Source organism: Rhinoderma darwinii, chromosome 13 (genome assembly GCF_050947455.1).
Source record: "Rhinoderma darwinii isolate aRhiDar2 chromosome 13, aRhiDar2.hap1, whole genome shotgun sequence".
Taxonomy (NCBI): Eukaryota; Metazoa; Chordata; class Amphibia; order Anura; family Rhinodermatidae; genus Rhinoderma; species Rhinoderma darwinii.
Genome location: NC_134699.1, coordinates 28,561,713 through 28,578,864, shown reverse-complemented (window position 1 = coordinate 28,578,864; position 17,152 = coordinate 28,561,713). Strand labels below are relative to the sequence as shown.

Here is a 17,152-nt window from a genome sequence, read left to right as displayed (position 1 = left end):
AGACTTCACATATCACATTTCTTCACATATCAAATTTCTAAAAATTCTTCTAAAATACCTGTAGGGACAATTTACAATACTTGCAGTTTCAGGACTCACTACAGGGATACAGTAAATACATTGAGGATAAAATGGGCTGAATAGAACAGACCACCCTTTGTCATGTGCCCTACTGGTGCTAGAAGAGGGTGGTCCAATGCTCAGGACTCTCTCTATTCGCTAAAGCCAAAAGTCTTTTCCAGCAAAGCTCTGGAGAACAGCAGGATGCCCACCAGTGTTCCTCTAAACTGTGCGCTCTGGAAAAGATTAAAACAACGTGCTTATAAGGGTCAATGAGCCCAACAACAGGTTACCCTGTCTACAGAGCTTGTAATTTTTTACTCTATCATTTCCAGAGTGCACAGTTTCAAGGGAACACTAAAAACAATGGAAATAAAGGACATCTGTTCGTTTTCTGCTTCAAACAACTCACTGAGGGGCAAATAGTCCCCAGTCAGCATCTGGCAGGGGTATGTAGAAAACATGAATATGTATGAAATGTAAAAATTAGTCACACATTGCAATCTGGATCTCATGACTTTGAACACGGAGGGGAGAAGACTCCTTGGCATATCTGGACAGCTATTTTCCACACTTATGGCACTTTGAAGGCACTACAGTATGCCCAGTCATACCCTTATTGGCTGCCATTTATCTGGAAGTAAAAGTTGATTTCATCAATGATTTTTTTTTTTCCAGAGTATTACTATTCATGGTCACTGTATGGCACTATATACTATTATATATACTGTATGTGCATGCATTGGTTTAGAGGGCATGTTTCCCGCCGAGCTAAAGTTTGAAAGCTTTGCATTCACATCTCCTTCTCCCCCTTATGAAGCGGACTGCACATGTCTATGATGGCATATAACCAAATACAATGTAATAAATGTCAGCTCATTAATCACTCTTCTCCTACACCAGAAATAGAAATGGATAAAGAGGTGGATGCCATGATTGGCACAGGGATATTATCGATTGTATTTTGAATTGTGCAATTTATGAATATTATAACGTGTATTTCATTGAAACATATTTTATACCATCCTTTGAACTATCCATAGTCTATATGATATACTGTAATTTAGCCTCTAAATATTACTCATGAATTACCACATTTTAGCGCAGCTACAACTAAATCTCTAGTTACATCTGGCTGAGGATACTCACTGAGGTCACCTTGCGGTATATTTGAGCGGCATTTTGGCATTCAGAATAGGGATATTCGGAGGTGGCCATCTCCAGCATACACATACCAAAGGCATAGACATCAACTGCTTCATCATACTTCTCTTCATACATCTCTGGGGCCATAAACTCTGGCGTTCCTGCAGAAATTAAACATGGTTATATTCATCTCACTGCTTGAGATGAAACTTTCATAGCAAATAATCACTTTTGATGATGCTGTTTTACTGTTTGACATAATGACACACATGGCAACCCCAGACTGGCAATCTGGAAATTTAGGCTTTTGCCGGAAGAGATGATATGTTTTAGATTATTAGTGGGCTTGTCTTGGCTGTACATTTTTTCGACAACAGGCCGCATAATCTTATTCATCCTGAAAATAATTTATTTTCCCTCTGTTTTGCCATGGCATTGGGTGGTATTAGTGCTGATACCAGTGTGTGTTTACACGCCAGAGATGATGCATGCATGACAGACAAACATACATATAAGGGTAAAAAAAAGTATAAAAAGAAAACTTTGTGCCATTTTATAGGCAGCCATACCATTCATCAAAATCCAAGCCATGCTGAGAGCCAGTCAAATCACTCACTATAGTTGTTATAGGAGTACTAGGTTATCAGTAACATCACTAACAATTATCTGAGTGATGACAGTAGTTACTAATAAAGCTATTACTGCATGTTTGCATAGAAGATCACATTTAAAAAAAATCAGCATTAAAAGCACTTTTAGGGTTTATTCAGACGAGAGTGTTCATTTTGAGTCTGCAAACAACGGACCGGTTTTCATCCGTGTTGCATCCGTTTACGTTCCATGTGTTTGTTTGTTTTTTACTTCTGTATGTCAACCATTTTTATCATCTGATAACATCTACTGCTGCTACTTCCTGGTTCAACATTTCTTCTTTTCAGCGTTTCCTAGCAACAGATCCATCAAAACGGACCGCATACGGATGGTGTCCGCGTGCTGCTTGTTGTTTTTTTTGTTCATCAACTTTAATGAGTAATCTAGGATGCAAAATGGATGAAAGTAGTGGACAGATAGACCGCACGAACGCACATGAAATACATACGTCTGAATAAGCCCTTAAAGAGGATTTCCACCCTAAACATAAAGTTGTCCATAGTTTAGAAAATCAGAAATTAGAGCAGTAGAAAAAATTGGAAATCTTATTAACTTTTTATTAACTAAAGATAATTATTTGTTAACTAAGATTAATAAATATATTGATATTTTTCTGATTTGTTGTGGTGTATATTTCTAGCAAAAGTGACCACAAGGAAGCGCAGGTTATTTGTCACCTTTGATTCAACTTCTTAGAAACTGATGATGCAGTTGTCTGCTTAGTGTATGTTCACATGTGTTGTGGCTTCCAATCATAGCGAAGCCACATCGCTCTGCCGGATCTATTGTACGACGGATACCACCGGCGCCCAACAGACCCCCATGACATTGTCTATCGGTTACAGCGTGGTGTCCTTAATTTTAATGGGAAAAATAGTGCTGTATGCTAATTTACAGGCGGCACTCCCTGTTGTTACCTGGTCACTGAAAAAAATTTAAAAAGTAAAGATCTAAGGCCCCATGCACACGACCGTACAAAACCTCAGTTTTTGCGGACCGCAATTGCGGTCCGCAAAAATGGAGCCATTCACTTTCATTGAACGCTGACACCTTTCCGTAGCACTACGGAAGGGTGTCCGTGCCGTGGAAATGTTCCGGGAATTATGGAACATGTCTGTTCTTTTGCATTTTGCGGGCCGTGCTCCCATACTTTGTATGTGAGCACGGCCCGAAAATGCGGCTGTCAGTCGGCGGCCAGCCGTGCCCGCAATCGCGGGCCGTGATTGTGGGCACGGTCATGTGCATGGGGCCTAAGTAAATAAAACATAATTACCAATCTTTGACAGCTGCTCTGGTTTACTAATACATGGCTATTTCGATTTTTTTTGGAGGGAAATCCTCTTAAGTGTCACTTATAGTTTGCTTGATTTTTATTTATCTGAACACATTAGCTGTTGTTTGTTATTTTACCTATAACACTCTTCGCAAAAGAGGCACTCTTTAACGTGGCAAGCCCCAAGTCCCCAATTTTCACAAAGCCTGTGGGCCCCGTGATGAAGATGTTGTCACATTTAAGGTCACGATGAATGATAGGAGGGCAGCGGGTGTGAAGAAAGTGCAGGCCTTTCAGAATTTGACGGCTCCATCTTTGTAAAACCTTCAGTTTCATCTCCTTGAATCTCTTCAAGTAGCTAAAATAACAATTTTGGGACAGTTGTAGCAGAAATACTCGCTTCTTTTGCAAATAAACACTGTTTCTAAGCAAGAATATAAATTATGGAAGACACAAATAGACTGCACGGAGGGTTATAGCTGCCCACTAGATCTGATAAACAGGACCTGTCAGCTTTTGAGACATGTCTGTTTTAGTGAATGCTTGTATTCCCCATAAAATAACAATTCTGGAGCATCTTTTCTTATTATTTATTACTGTTACTTATATGGCGCCAACATATTCTGCACAGTACAAAGGTTGTCCTTACTTACTGTCCCCATTGGGGCTCAAAATCTAAATTCCCTATCAGTATGTTTTTGGGGTGTGGGAGGAAACTGGAGTACCCGGACGGAACCCACACAAACACGAGGAGAACATACAAACCCTATGCAGATGTTATCCTTGGTTGGATTTGAATCCAGGACTCCAGTGCTCCAAGGCAATAGTGCTAACCACTAAACCACCATGCATTGCGCTGGGGTGGATTGTTACCCCACTACACTAGCTAAAGTTGCTTTTAGATGGCCCTATTTGGGCCACGAAAAAGAGCATTTGCTCGTTCATCGGCAGATTTTTGCCGTTTTTATTGCCCCATGTAAAAGGGCCTTTAGGTCTCTACTAGAGCAACCATTTACAAAGAATACTAGGAAGGATTGCAGGTTGCTGGTATCATACTGTTTACTCTCAAAAGGACAAAAAAGGGATATTTATTCATGGTCTAATTGCTTGAATGTTGGTAGCGGGTAAAAGCATCAGGAGTAATACTCAAAACAGCCTCAAGTGGCTTAAAGGCATGGATAGTATTAACAGAAGGAGTAAAACCAAGACAATAAAATAGTCAAATATTCATCAACTTTAAAAATAAAAAAATAATAATGTACGTCCTTACGTCTTCAGCGTCCCAGAAGTCATGAGCTCCGTAACTAGGACTATACATATCTGTCCCTTCACTATGGATTTCCAAGAGTCATAAAACCTGACAATGTTTGGATGTTGTAGACCTTTCAGCATCTCCACTTCTTCACTAAACCTTTGTCGCTCTGCTTTAGTCAGCTTCCTGGTCTGTAAGAATAGAACACAAAAAAAAGTCAATAAAGTAGTTGGCACGAGTCTATTGTGCGCCCCTCTACACCATTTGGAAGGACAAGTAATAGAAAATTCAAAATTTGGAGAAATGTCATATTAATTATTATATACACAATAAACTTATGCTTCTAACCATATAAAAGCCCCAATAAACTGGGAGGTCTACATCTAGCCTGGGGACACCAGATATTCTGGACACCTGATCTAGACAATTGTAGAAAAATAACTGTCATCATCGTTTCAACTACATTAATAGTTTCCTACCTCTATGAATATTATAGACACATATATTAAGTTTTAAACTTTATAAAACTCCCTGCTATTACCTAACAACTATATAATGGAGAACATGAACATACTCTGTGTAAGAACCCCTGCATCTTTTCCTTTCCATATCTTTATGCCACCCGCTGCATTTCGCATCTGGATGATATTTCCCGCAGATAATTTGTCCTTGTTAATAGTATCGTCAACTTGCAGACATCCCTCTGACACTGGGAGCTGCATATTTGAAACCACTCTCCCTCGCTCAGTGAGCATGAGCCCAGAGACATCTGTCTCCATCATTAGCATGCTTAATTGTCCGTGAAGCCAGGCAGTCTTCACTATTTTTAACACACAGTTTTTTTGCACCTTGTTATGCGCACGTAAATATTCTGAGAAGTCGGATTCTACTGAGAAAATAAAGTTTACCAGAGAAACTCTTAACAAAACAAGGGTTAACAAATAGTATTTAGGATGGATGTGGTGTATGAAACGTGTGCAACTTGTCAGGAATATTGTACAAAAGGGATTGTTCACCTTCAGATGGCTTTGATTTATAGTCCTGTTTATACCTTCATAAAACTAAATGCAGTGTCAGAATCCATCAAGTTGGGACCACCAGGGAACATGATTCTTAGGGCACACCCTTCATTTATGCAGAACATCTGCACAACCCCTCTCAATTGCATTGCAGACTTTGCTGCGATCACTTTACATGGGGACGTACCAACATACCAATAAGATCAAATAGGTTGTTTGGGAGCCGAAGAAAGACAGATCCTAGAGGCAAGTAATTTGCTCCAAAGTCAGCTTCAAAAAGATTCGTTTTTTGCTTATCATTTGTGGCACTCTTCTAGTAGTAGCCTAGTATTGTGTCAGAACTATGGCCCACTGGAGGGACTTCTGGCCCTCTGGTGGGCCAGTCATAATTCTTTAAATAAATCTATATAGCAACTTAGGTAGGTTGTGCTGTAGAAGAAAGCACCCACTCTTAAAATCTGTTTCTTCCCATTGCTTGACTAAAAACTTGAGTAACAACTATATATGTTTGTAGAAGTATGGAATATTGTCACAAGTTTACTTCAACTCCATTTTCTGGGGAGGTAGAGGATATTTACTGCATTTGACCCTCTGTGGATAATGGCACCTCATCTACCAGAGCATTACAATTCTAAAATACAGGGCTGATATAACAAGGGAGACAGTGATACAACCTTGAATTTAAGAGACTCTGTCCATGCAGCTAGTATACAGCCGACGGCAATATACATTTAGCAGGCAGAACAAGTTATTAATGGCTGAAAGGAAACTCATCTTTCCATTATTTGGCAATGCTATAATGTAATTAATATTTTGGGAAATCAATCTTTTATAACAGAGAGCTATATCAGTCAATTCAGAGCTAGGACAGTCAAGGCTTGTAATTTGTATCTACTGGTTTATAAGGCCCTTAACTCATACATGCCCACAGCTGATGATAGACTTTGATATATATTTTCTAATGATACAGGAGAAACAATACAATGCGAAAGGTACATAGATAGAAGAGTAAAGCCCTTCCTGGTTCTGGGTTGCACCCTTAGGGTATGTGCACACGGTAGCAGGCTTTTACGTCTGAAAAGACAGACAGTTTTCAGGAGAAAACAGCTGCCTCGTTTCAGACGTAAATGCTCCTCCTCGCATTTTGCAAGGCTTCTCTGACAGCCGTAAATTTTGAGCTGTGCTTCATTGAGTTCAATGAAGAACGGCTCAAATTACGTCTGAAAGAAGTGTCCTGCACTTGTTTTGACGAGGCTGTATTTTTACGCGTCGTCGTTTGACAGCTGTCAAACGACGACGCGTAAATGACAGGTCGTCTGCACAGTACGTCGGCAAACCCATTCAAATGAATGGGCAGATGTTTGCCGACGTATTGTAGCCTTATTTTCAGACGTAAAACGAGGCATAATACGCCTCGTTTACGTCTGAAAATAGGTCATGTGAACCCAGCCTTAACCTGAGATTAGCAGCACTATGGAAGCCTTGTATTGTTATACTATAGAGATAGAATTAGCAAATGGCTTATGTGCCACCCCATCCTTAATCCTGCTCTGGCAGGAAATGGAGTTAAGGACTGGAACTTTAAAGGAACAGTGTCATGGCAAATAATTTTTTTTATATGTTAAAGATGTTAGTGCTTTAATAAAAACGTTTTTATTCATTTGTGTGTTTGTGTTTTACTTTTTCTTATTTTTACACTTTTTCTTCCCTATGGGGGCTGCCATTTTTTGTTCCATTTCTGTGTGTGTCGATTAACGACACACACAGACATGGAGTACGGCAGCCACAGTCTCATAGGGACTGTGAACGGCTCCCGTCCCATTCACGTCCGTGTACGGCGTCTGTGTGGGAACTGCGCATGCGCCGCTCCCACACAGTCCTATTCGAAATTGGCGCCGTCCGGCGCCATTTTCCTGTGGACCGGAAGTCGCGGCCGGACTGTAATATTACTACTTCCGGTCGCGGCTTCCGGACTTGTGCACATGGAACAGCGACAGCAAAGGGAGCGGACGGGCCGGAGGGAGCCGCGGCGGCAGGAGCAGGTAAGCGATTTCAATGTATGTTAGTGTTTGTGTGTGTTTACTACTGTATGTAAACCTACTACACTGTGGGTTACCTCAAAAAATGGCGACACACAGTGTAGGAGGTTAAACCTTTCAAACCCCTCGTTTATCCCGGCACTAGCTAGGATAAAGGAGGGGGGATGCAGAGAGCTCACTAGAGCGATAGCTTTTAACCCAATGTTGCAATGCTGCAATTTTGGGAACTAGCTCCAACTAGCTCCATCTAGTGACCAAAAATGGGTAGTATTATAAATTTTGAAAAATTTGAAAAAATTTATAATATTTCCTGACTCGCGAAAAAAATAAAAAAAATTTGAACAATGTTTAATCACCCACACACTAAATGTTTAAATTTAAAAAAAAAAACATGTTTTTGGGGCGACACCATGCCTTTAAGAAAGTGCAGTTCTGCTCCAGCTTTAGTAAAGGAAAAAATGACAAAGCCAAGGGTACTTTTTTTTAAATTTTTACAAATATGAGCTCATTGTTCAAATTTCCTAAATTAATATACAAGAAATACACTCACCTAAATGCAATAAAAACCAAACAAACCAATATTGTAATATATAAATGTGTAAAGTAAAAATTATAATTATTAAGAGGAAGGTGTGATCAGCAGCCTGTGCAGGTGCAATTTGTTTTCACGTGTACCTATTAAAGAGCGGCTGATGGAAGAAGGGCATTCTTTATTGCACAACTGAATTCTATAAAGCTCACAGTTTATAATTCTGTAAAATAATTAACACATAAAGAAGGGGATAATGACAGGGCTCGACTGCTACATTGATTAAACCTGCAGGTAGTTTATGACATATAAAGGCACATAAATCAGTGTTGTGCGTGTTATAACAGTTAAATGAAGGAAGGAAATCGGCTAATTATATGGCGCTAAACCTTGCAGATGATGTTGGCAATGAGTTTGGTCATAAAATAAAAATTAATGAAGAGCACTAATACAGGATCATAGGATTTACAAGATTTTCTAGCAATTCTGCACAACTCTACTTTCCCAGAGTAAGGTATGGTCCACACCCTTCATAACAACAGTAATCTTCTAAATGTACTTCTACTGTACACACAATAACAGACAGAAACTCATGTTCTGTTTTTCAAACTTGATTGATACTGATATGAATGTTGCATAAAATTAGACACGTCTTATCAAGGAAAAATTAAAACAACATGGTAAGAAAAGGATAATTTTATACAGCATGTCATGCCAGAACATGTGCACTTAGCTTGTAAGGCAGCAGATGGAATCCCTATGTCTTCGTACTACAGAACAATGGGCACTCCATATGCTGCTATATGGGGGTCTCTGTATGGTACCATAGTACATAGATATTTTCGACTAGAATCAATGCATTTAGGTAAGAATACCTCCATAACACGGCATTCAATGAAGTACACCATTCATTTTTTATGAATCCCAAAAAAAAACTTGTATATACCTCCATATGAAATTGGAGGCATATGGTGGTACAGTATGGCCCATAGACTTCTATACGTGCTGTATTACAGCTCAGCATTGTAAGTAGATGTAATAAGGTCATGAGCATAATAAATATCAAATAATGTAGACACTACTGACCATAAAACAGTATAATTAACAGGTGGATAATACTCTACCGCGTCCACAAGTTAGACCTTGAAAATGTTTTTAAAAAAATTGATAGATAAGTAACTGTTTATTCTGAAAATAAGATAGTTTGGTTCTCATGTTACGTAACTACCTCTTGTTCCCTGCCAACTTTATGTCTGATTGTATGTGATTTCACCTTTGATACACAATAGTCTAAAAAAGACAATTCAACATCGCCTTATTGTATATCAATCATCAAAGTAATTTGGACCATTACAGGATTAGTTGGCTCATTGAGCATATCGAGTATTAGCATGTTCATAGTACAAAAACAGCTTTAGATTAAGCACAGGCAGCCAATAGAAAGTGGTGAGGTTGTGAAGGAAATGGAATATTGGACATCTGCAATTTATATGGTAAGTTGGAAATATATCTATATATTATACAATCAGTCTCTTTCAGAGTGTATCCTCCCAAAAACCCTTTGTCAATTGTCCAGTGCAATGAGGTAAGATGCGACAAACAGTCTCTTTCAGCAGTGCGCAATGAACGTTTTCAGTGCCTTGTTACACAACTCAACTACACAGAACTCATTGTGGCTGTGTCCAAAACTATTGGAATACCCTGTTCTTTTGGAAAAGGTATCCTTGAAGAACATAGGTGACAGCCAGGAGCCAGTATAGCTGCCAGGAGTCAACCAATGGAATCTTGTTATGGGTACATCTTTCTACTCTCAGTGGCTCAATACATAATTTTCCATCAAAATTCCTGCCAAATCCTATAGTTCAGTACTGGAAGGAATAAAGGACTATGCATTCTTGACGACAACAACATGCTTGGGCAATTTAAACCGAACTTGTCAACATGTTTTATTTTGTCTTTTTATTTGATAGTACAAGTCTTGTGCAAGAATACAAGATTCTCAGATACCGTGATTGACCCAGAATATATCACAAAAAAAAGTATTTGACTCAAAATCCTGCATGTGCTCTACTTTTAACCACATTATTTTATATTATAAGTCTCTACTGCTATGGTCTTTACAGGAATGGAGCGTGGATTTTCCAATGGAGGGCTGAACACTTTTGACTCTGCATGTCTATAGTATATGGTGGCAACCACTGTAGGACATATTTACAATTATATATTATAATTGGAAGGTGTCTTAAGATTATTAGGTATAATGCGTAATACAAACTGAAGGTATCCATTCATTTCTATAAAGTATTGAAACTCAAAGATATTTATTTGCTTTACTGAAGCTCCAAACAACTTTGCATGGCTGATTAAAATCTATAAAAAATAGACTGACCTAGTCATAATTGTCGTCCGTGTCAGCCAGACTATAAATGGACATCCTCCTTAAAGTTGTACAGTCAAACCTTGTGTTACTCTACAATAATCTTGCCCTGCTAACCAATTTCTATGTTTTGCAACTCATGCCAGCCAGCATCCACTTAACACAAAACTTTTTCACTAAAAATGTGCAGTTACTGGATGTACATGAGAACAGCTGAACTGGAGGTGCACAAACACCATGAAAATATTTTTTGGGGTTCATTTGAGTGTTAGGTATACATTCTATAAAAAAAATATGGTGTAGTTCTAAATGAAAAAATAGATACATTAAAATTGATAATGGGATAAAGTAGTCACTCTGAAATAAACACTACAGTAATTGGCCAGGGGTACTATGAAGCACCATATAAAACTTCATGCAACGTTATATGTGGAGAGCAGTTATTCCAACTGGTCACTGTCACATAGTAAACAATGTCTTTGTGCTCCATTCATTGGCATTAAACTGGGAACATTGTGTGCCCGCTACAAAAAAAAAGTTGTGTTATTCCATGATCCACAACTTTGCCAGAGACCATTAGGAGCCTGCGAGAGTCCTAAGGGGATGGTAAAGATGTACATGGGATTGTAATACAAAGTTCCAGCTAATCTTCTGGATTAGAAAACTATAGGGAAGGTAAAACCATACAACAGTTTTTCTAAAATTGTTTGGCAAAGCATTTGGATGTAATTTCTTTTCCTCATTGAAAACAATTGCTTAGTGTTTTTAAGTCATTAAGAAATAGTTAATTCTGAGTTCTGAGAGATAAATAAGCATAAAAATAATATATAAGAGCTACTATGACCGCATATCACTGGCCCAAAAATCTACCACATTTCTCTGTATTTAATTATATTGCCAATTCCTACAACAATGTTTTGGTATTTATGAGGAAACAACATTTTCTTCATGGTCTCGGTTGGGTCTTGATTTTGGATCTAATATAAGGCCAGGTTCATACCATGCAGTAATTGAGATGCAGTTTCTATGTATCCAGGATACATAGAAGCTGTATCTCAAAAATGTACACTTTTCTTAAAATAAAAAACCTAATTGAAAACTTGTTTAAAATACAATAAAACATTAATTTTTTATTTTTTTTTAAATCCGTTTAAAGGTTTACAAGGGGGGATCCTAAAATTCAGGATCCCCCCTTGTTCAGTATTATGTGTTTATCATTATATAATAAAGTTATGTACTTTGACTTAATAGGGTAGTCACTGGAAATGTCATCTCAGATCAGATTCCTTGGACAGTTTTCAATTTCTAAAACTATAGAGCGAGAAACTCCTTCAGTGATGCTAAAAGATTTCTTTGAGTGAAACTATCTGACACAACATTAAACAAAGGGCCCTATAAATCAATGATGTTTTGTTTAGGATGTTCCCCCATTAAGGGAAATCTGAGTATAGCCAAATTATTCTATAGGATATCTCAGCCCCTTCGATCTATAAATCGGACACTACTGATCTTTTGACATGTATCTATTGCATGTCGAAAAACTTTATTTTTTTCTGTATTTTAAGCAGTGATATTGTGATATTTGTATAAGGTGATCTTAAAAAAAATAACTTGTGATAGTGGTTGAACCGACATCACTAATTTACAGACTGAAGCCAACCAGAACATGAAGAATTAACAGAACTTTTTGTATGGAAATAACCAACCCTAAAGGTTTCATCCGGGGACATGGTATGAGTGTCACTTAGCCTGTTGAGTCTCCACGGAGCACTAAATGTGTACACAGTGCCTTTAGAACAAAGTGCAGAAACCTGGAACAAATTTTGGATTGTTCTCACATTTAATACATTGGTAAATACAACATTTTCTCTCTAAGCTCTACCTCAACCCTAAGTCAACAGCTAAGGAGCATGCAGGGATATACAGTACCGCGAACATATTGTGCTGTGTGATCTTGAGAGTCATGTTTATATAGAGTACTCATTACATATCCCTCTAGAGATTAAAAGACCTCAACTTTGTTCTTGGTAAACAATGAATAGCTTAGAGGTCTATTGATTTAAATGGGTACATTTGCATATCAATTGATGCCCCCCCCCCGTCCACTCAAAACAGCCAATTGAAGGGGCGCTTAAAATCTAGAGGATTATATAGAAGTGGGCACTCAATAGTTAAACCAATGCAAAATATAAGACTTGGCACATGTAATTATGGCAAAAATGTATGTAAAACAAAAGAAAAAGATACCTTTGCGAAGGTAATTAAAGACTTAGAAAACTGGGACTGCACTTTGAAATTTGGGTCAGCAGTCTACTAGATCATCTATGTTTTGAAAATGAATACTATTATTTTAATCAATGAAATCCCCCTCTACACCGCATTCCAATTATTATGCAAATTTTATTTTTCGCTGATTTTTCTAAATAGTCGATGCAAATGACAGTCAGTATAATCTTCAAGCCATCAACCGTTGGAGTATAATGTGAATTTTATTGAACAAATCTCCTAATGATAACAGATTTTTTTTTAGAAGTAAAAAACTCAAAATGCACTGTTTCAAATTATTATGCTCAACAGAGATCAAAACATTTTAAAGGTTGTAAAGAGAAATAAAATGGTCATTTGTTGAATTTGCAGCATCAGGAGGTAATATTTACAGAAATCAAAAGCTCTTTCAATCAAAAAAAACTTAGCAGGCCAAGTTACATGTTAACATATGACCCATTTTTTGATATCACCTTCACAATTCTTGCATCCATTGAATTTGTGAGTATTTGGACAGTTTCTGCTTGAATATCTTTGCAGGATGTCAGAATAGCCTCCCAGAGCTTCGGTTTTGATGTGAACTGCCTCACACCCTCATAGATATTTTGCTTGAGGATGCTCCAAAGGTTCCCAATAGGGTTTCTCTCCTTTTATGCCCATAGCAGCCAATGACACAGAGGTATTCTTTGCAGCATGAGATGGTGCATTGTCATGCATGAAGATAATTTTGCTACGGAAGGCACGGTTCTTCTTTTTGTACCACCGAAGAAAGTGGCATAAACTCTACGTACTTTGCAGAGGTCATTTTCACACCGTCAGGGACCCTAAAGGGGCCTACCAGCTCTCTCCCCATGATTCAAGCCCAAAACATGACTCCGCCACTTCCTTGCTGACGTTGCAGCCTTGTTTCAAAAAGTAAATGAAGGAATAAACAGGGCTGCTTTAACACAGGGTCGATAAGTTTTATACAGAACAGAAATATATAGTAAACTATTGGCTGCTACAACAACAGGAGATTTTACAGAGGCATGAAAACCTTTGTCTCTCAGGAGACACGGTCTTGCAGAGAAAGACACTATGTGCCTAAGGAAAATTTCTAAGAGAACAAAGGACACAAAAGCCACATGCACATTGGGGAGAACATGTAATGGGAAGCAAAAGCAATTAGATATGAAATTACTCAGATATAAGCCTTGTTCCTGTGCCCTCTCTTGTGTTGGAGTCGTGTTGTGCCTTCTGCTACGCCTGGGGTCATACACCACGTCTGGTGTCATCTGCCACGCCTGGTACCTCCTGCCGCGTTTTGCATCACCTGCTGTCAAAGTACCATCTGAGCCTAGCCTTACTACTGTCTGGACTATTACAGGTACTATTGTGCTTGGACTTTGTAGAGACTTGGTACACTGTTGTTTGGCCATCTGCTACTCCACTACGCCGGTGCGGCCTAGTGGGTCCACACACCCACAGATCGTGACAACACCAACAGGGAAATAACCAATCTGCACACTTTAATCTTGTAAAACTATGAATAAAAAAGAGGTAACGTTATGTTTTAGTAGGTCAATGCCAGTTGGTAACACAAGTGTAAACTAAAAAATGTAAAATGGTGATGTATAACACACATCCAATAAAAGAGATAACCACTGTCAGTAAACATCGCATCAGCAAAATTAGAGTAAGGTAAGATTTAGGGTATGTTCACACGCAGTAGCAAAATATGTCTGAAATTACGGAGCTGTTTTCGCGTTTTTCGCTGTGTATTTTACGTACGTTATTGGAGCTGTTTTTCAATGGAGTCAATGAAAAATGGCTCCAAAAACGTCCCAAAAAGTGACATGCACTTCTTTGATGCGGGTGTCTTTTTACGCGCCGTCTTTTGACAGCGACGCGTAAAATAACACCTCGTGGGAACAGAACATCGTAAAACCCATTGCAAGCAATGTGCAGGTGTTTGTAGGCGTAACGCCCGAATTATGTCTGAAAACAGTGCGTATGAACATACCTTTAGAGTTCATCAAGGGTGTAGGAATAATGGTTACAGAATTCATCAACTATAGAGGTGTTGAAAGTGTAAAGCAGACCGAGATTTTAGATGGCCAATGATTTAGACCATATTCTGCAGCTTGTTACCACCTTTGGAGACACTAACAATCTAATGCAGATATCTGTGGAAAGCCAATCTGCCATGTTGAATTTTTTCAGTCATTCTTGGGTGCAGTCGTTGGCAATACTAAAAAAGTCTGTGTGTCAAACGACATATGAGCACCTCATCAATAGGAAACCATTTCAGTTCACAGATCGAGGCAAGAATCTAATTTCTAGTTTTAACTTCTAAAGATATTGTCCAGAACGAAAATCTTCACAGACAACCGTAAATGACAAGGCACAGTGTTTAGGGAACACCATGAACTTTACCTGTAACCCTATTAAGGACTTTGACAGCTGAATAAGTGTGGAGCTCAGACACCAAGAGTCCGACGAGTGGCAGAACCACAATACTTTTTCAGAAATAATCAATAGACAGAACATAAAATTTAGCCAGAAGTCATTATCAGGAATCAAAATCAAGTAAAAAGCACAAGGGGCCAAATAGAAGAGGAGCTGTCACAGTCTGGAGTCATAAACATAAATCAGGTTCAGAATCAGAAATTCTACAAAAAATACTAAGGGCAAGAAAGCAAACAGGTTCAAAAAGTCTGGATCTGCTGCCGGCACAGTGAAGAAAGTACCGGTATATGGTGACACCTTTAATATCCATAATTCTCTATAATCAAAAGATTGACACAGCTAGGACAAGATCATATATTGTACGCATATGAAGAGGTGGAAAGAGATTTATGCAGGTACAATTGAACATAGTACACCTATTGTGCTAATATAATGTATATAACAAAACAAAGAAGGGTTTGTGCACATATAGAGTCTCTATCAGTATTGCAAAATGGTTCCTACGAGTTGAAAGAGGGCCTTTTGTGTAACATTTCAATGTGAGCCATAATTAATGGAGATCCCATGTTTCACTATTCTAAGCACAAATTTAATTAAACCTTCAAGGTGATTCTGCCATGTGAGCGATGCTGGCATTAGAATGTATCTTGTGACGAATTAGTTTAGAAAGGGCGAGACCTAATGGTTCTGTACTTTTTTGCCTACTACAGGAATCCAAAGTAAGAACTGTCAGTTAACATTAATGGGGTTGTGTTAGGTAAATCCGATGCCTTCCCTCACCTGAGGCAAAATTATCAAAAAAGGATCTTACAAGTAAATGTTTAGAGTAGATAAAGTTAAGTAAAAAACATTGCTGGTGGCAGAAGATCAGAAGAATGCCCTGTCCAACTCGTTTGACACTTTTGCTGCAAATTATGAAATAAAGGTTATATTTGATCTTTCTTTTTTTACATTTATTACACATTAGAAATGTTCTTGCAATAACAAAAAAGAACAAAGGAAAATCAAAATGCCATGAAAACAAATGGAATAATAAATTACACACATTAAAATTTGTTTTAAAAGGCAAATTTATGGATGGATAAAACTATATGTATATGTAAATGTCAGTGTAAAAATATCAAAATCTTGGAGATAAGGAAATCTAGGACTTAAGGGCCCATTCACATGAACATGAACAACGTCCGTGTGCTGCACATGTAAATCACGCACAGCACAAGGACCCATTGATTTCAATTGGGCCGTTCACACATGCAGGAGTTTTCACACAGCGAGAGTCCGCTTCGTGAAGCTCACTTCATGTGCTATATTGTGTTTTCACGCACCTAGCCACCCATTGAAGTCAATGGGTGCGTGACAATCACGCACCGCACACGGATGCACATCTGTGTGCGGTGCGTGATTTGCGCATCAATTCGATTGAAAAAAAAAAAAAGATGTGCTTTGCGATTTTGTGAATAACACATGCCACTCGCAAAGCACACTGATGCGCAACGCAACACACACGGACCAGATTCATGCACGTGAATGATATGCTCGTGTGAATGTAGCCTTATAGAATATTATTTGCATATTTAGTTTGCACTTTATTTAGAGAAATTAGTTAGTGATAATTGCACCTAGTTTATTAAAAAGTGCCTCTTCATCTGGTGCATTTGGAATTGTATGACTGTTTGAGTCCTTTTTACATCTACTATGAGTAGCTGTACACGCCGCAAATTTGCACCCACTTTTCTCACCTGCTTTTTTTTTTTGGCTCTATACTACACTCTTAGATGTAAAAGACTGCAAGGCACCCATCTAAAATGACTGAAATCTAGATATTGATTGCGTCTCAGTCCCTAAACTATAGCTGACCATAGAGACCATCTAATACCACTATTATTATTCTTCCAGCTTCTCTGTGGGGAACCTGCGATATGAGAAAGCAATACCAAAACCAGAATTTTAACTATCTTTACGTATGCTCTTAAAATAGCAACGACACAAACATTGAAAAAATTGTTATGCCTCAATAGTCTGCAAATATAGAATTTTATGTTTTTATAAAGCTAGTTTTGGGCAAGTGACTATTTTTTGTTATTTTGTATTTA

The 17,152-nt window shown here is 38.2% G+C and overlaps 2 protein-coding genes across 8 annotated transcripts in view; one reads left to right on the top strand and one right to left on the bottom strand.

Annotated features, from left to right (window-relative positions):
- EZH1 (enhancer of zeste 1 polycomb repressive complex 2 subunit) overlaps positions 1–17,152 on the top strand; it is a 519,099-nt gene that overhangs the window by 61,871 nt on the left and 440,076 nt on the right. The gene's annotated exons all lie outside the window — the stretch shown is intronic.
- The window catches only part of WNK4 (WNK lysine deficient protein kinase 4), a 158,821-nt gene that overhangs the window by 68,092 nt on the left and 73,577 nt on the right, over positions 1–17,152 (bottom strand). The window contains exons 2-4 of the mRNA XM_075847024.1: positions 4,401–4,573; positions 3,268–3,488; positions 1,210–1,367 (exon numbers count right to left, since the gene is read on the bottom strand). Of these exons, the coding sequence (XP_075703139.1) occupies positions 1,210–1,367; positions 3,268–3,488; positions 4,401–4,573 (552 nt within the window). The remainder of the gene's footprint in view (positions 1–1,209; positions 1,368–3,267; positions 3,489–4,400; positions 4,574–17,152) is intronic.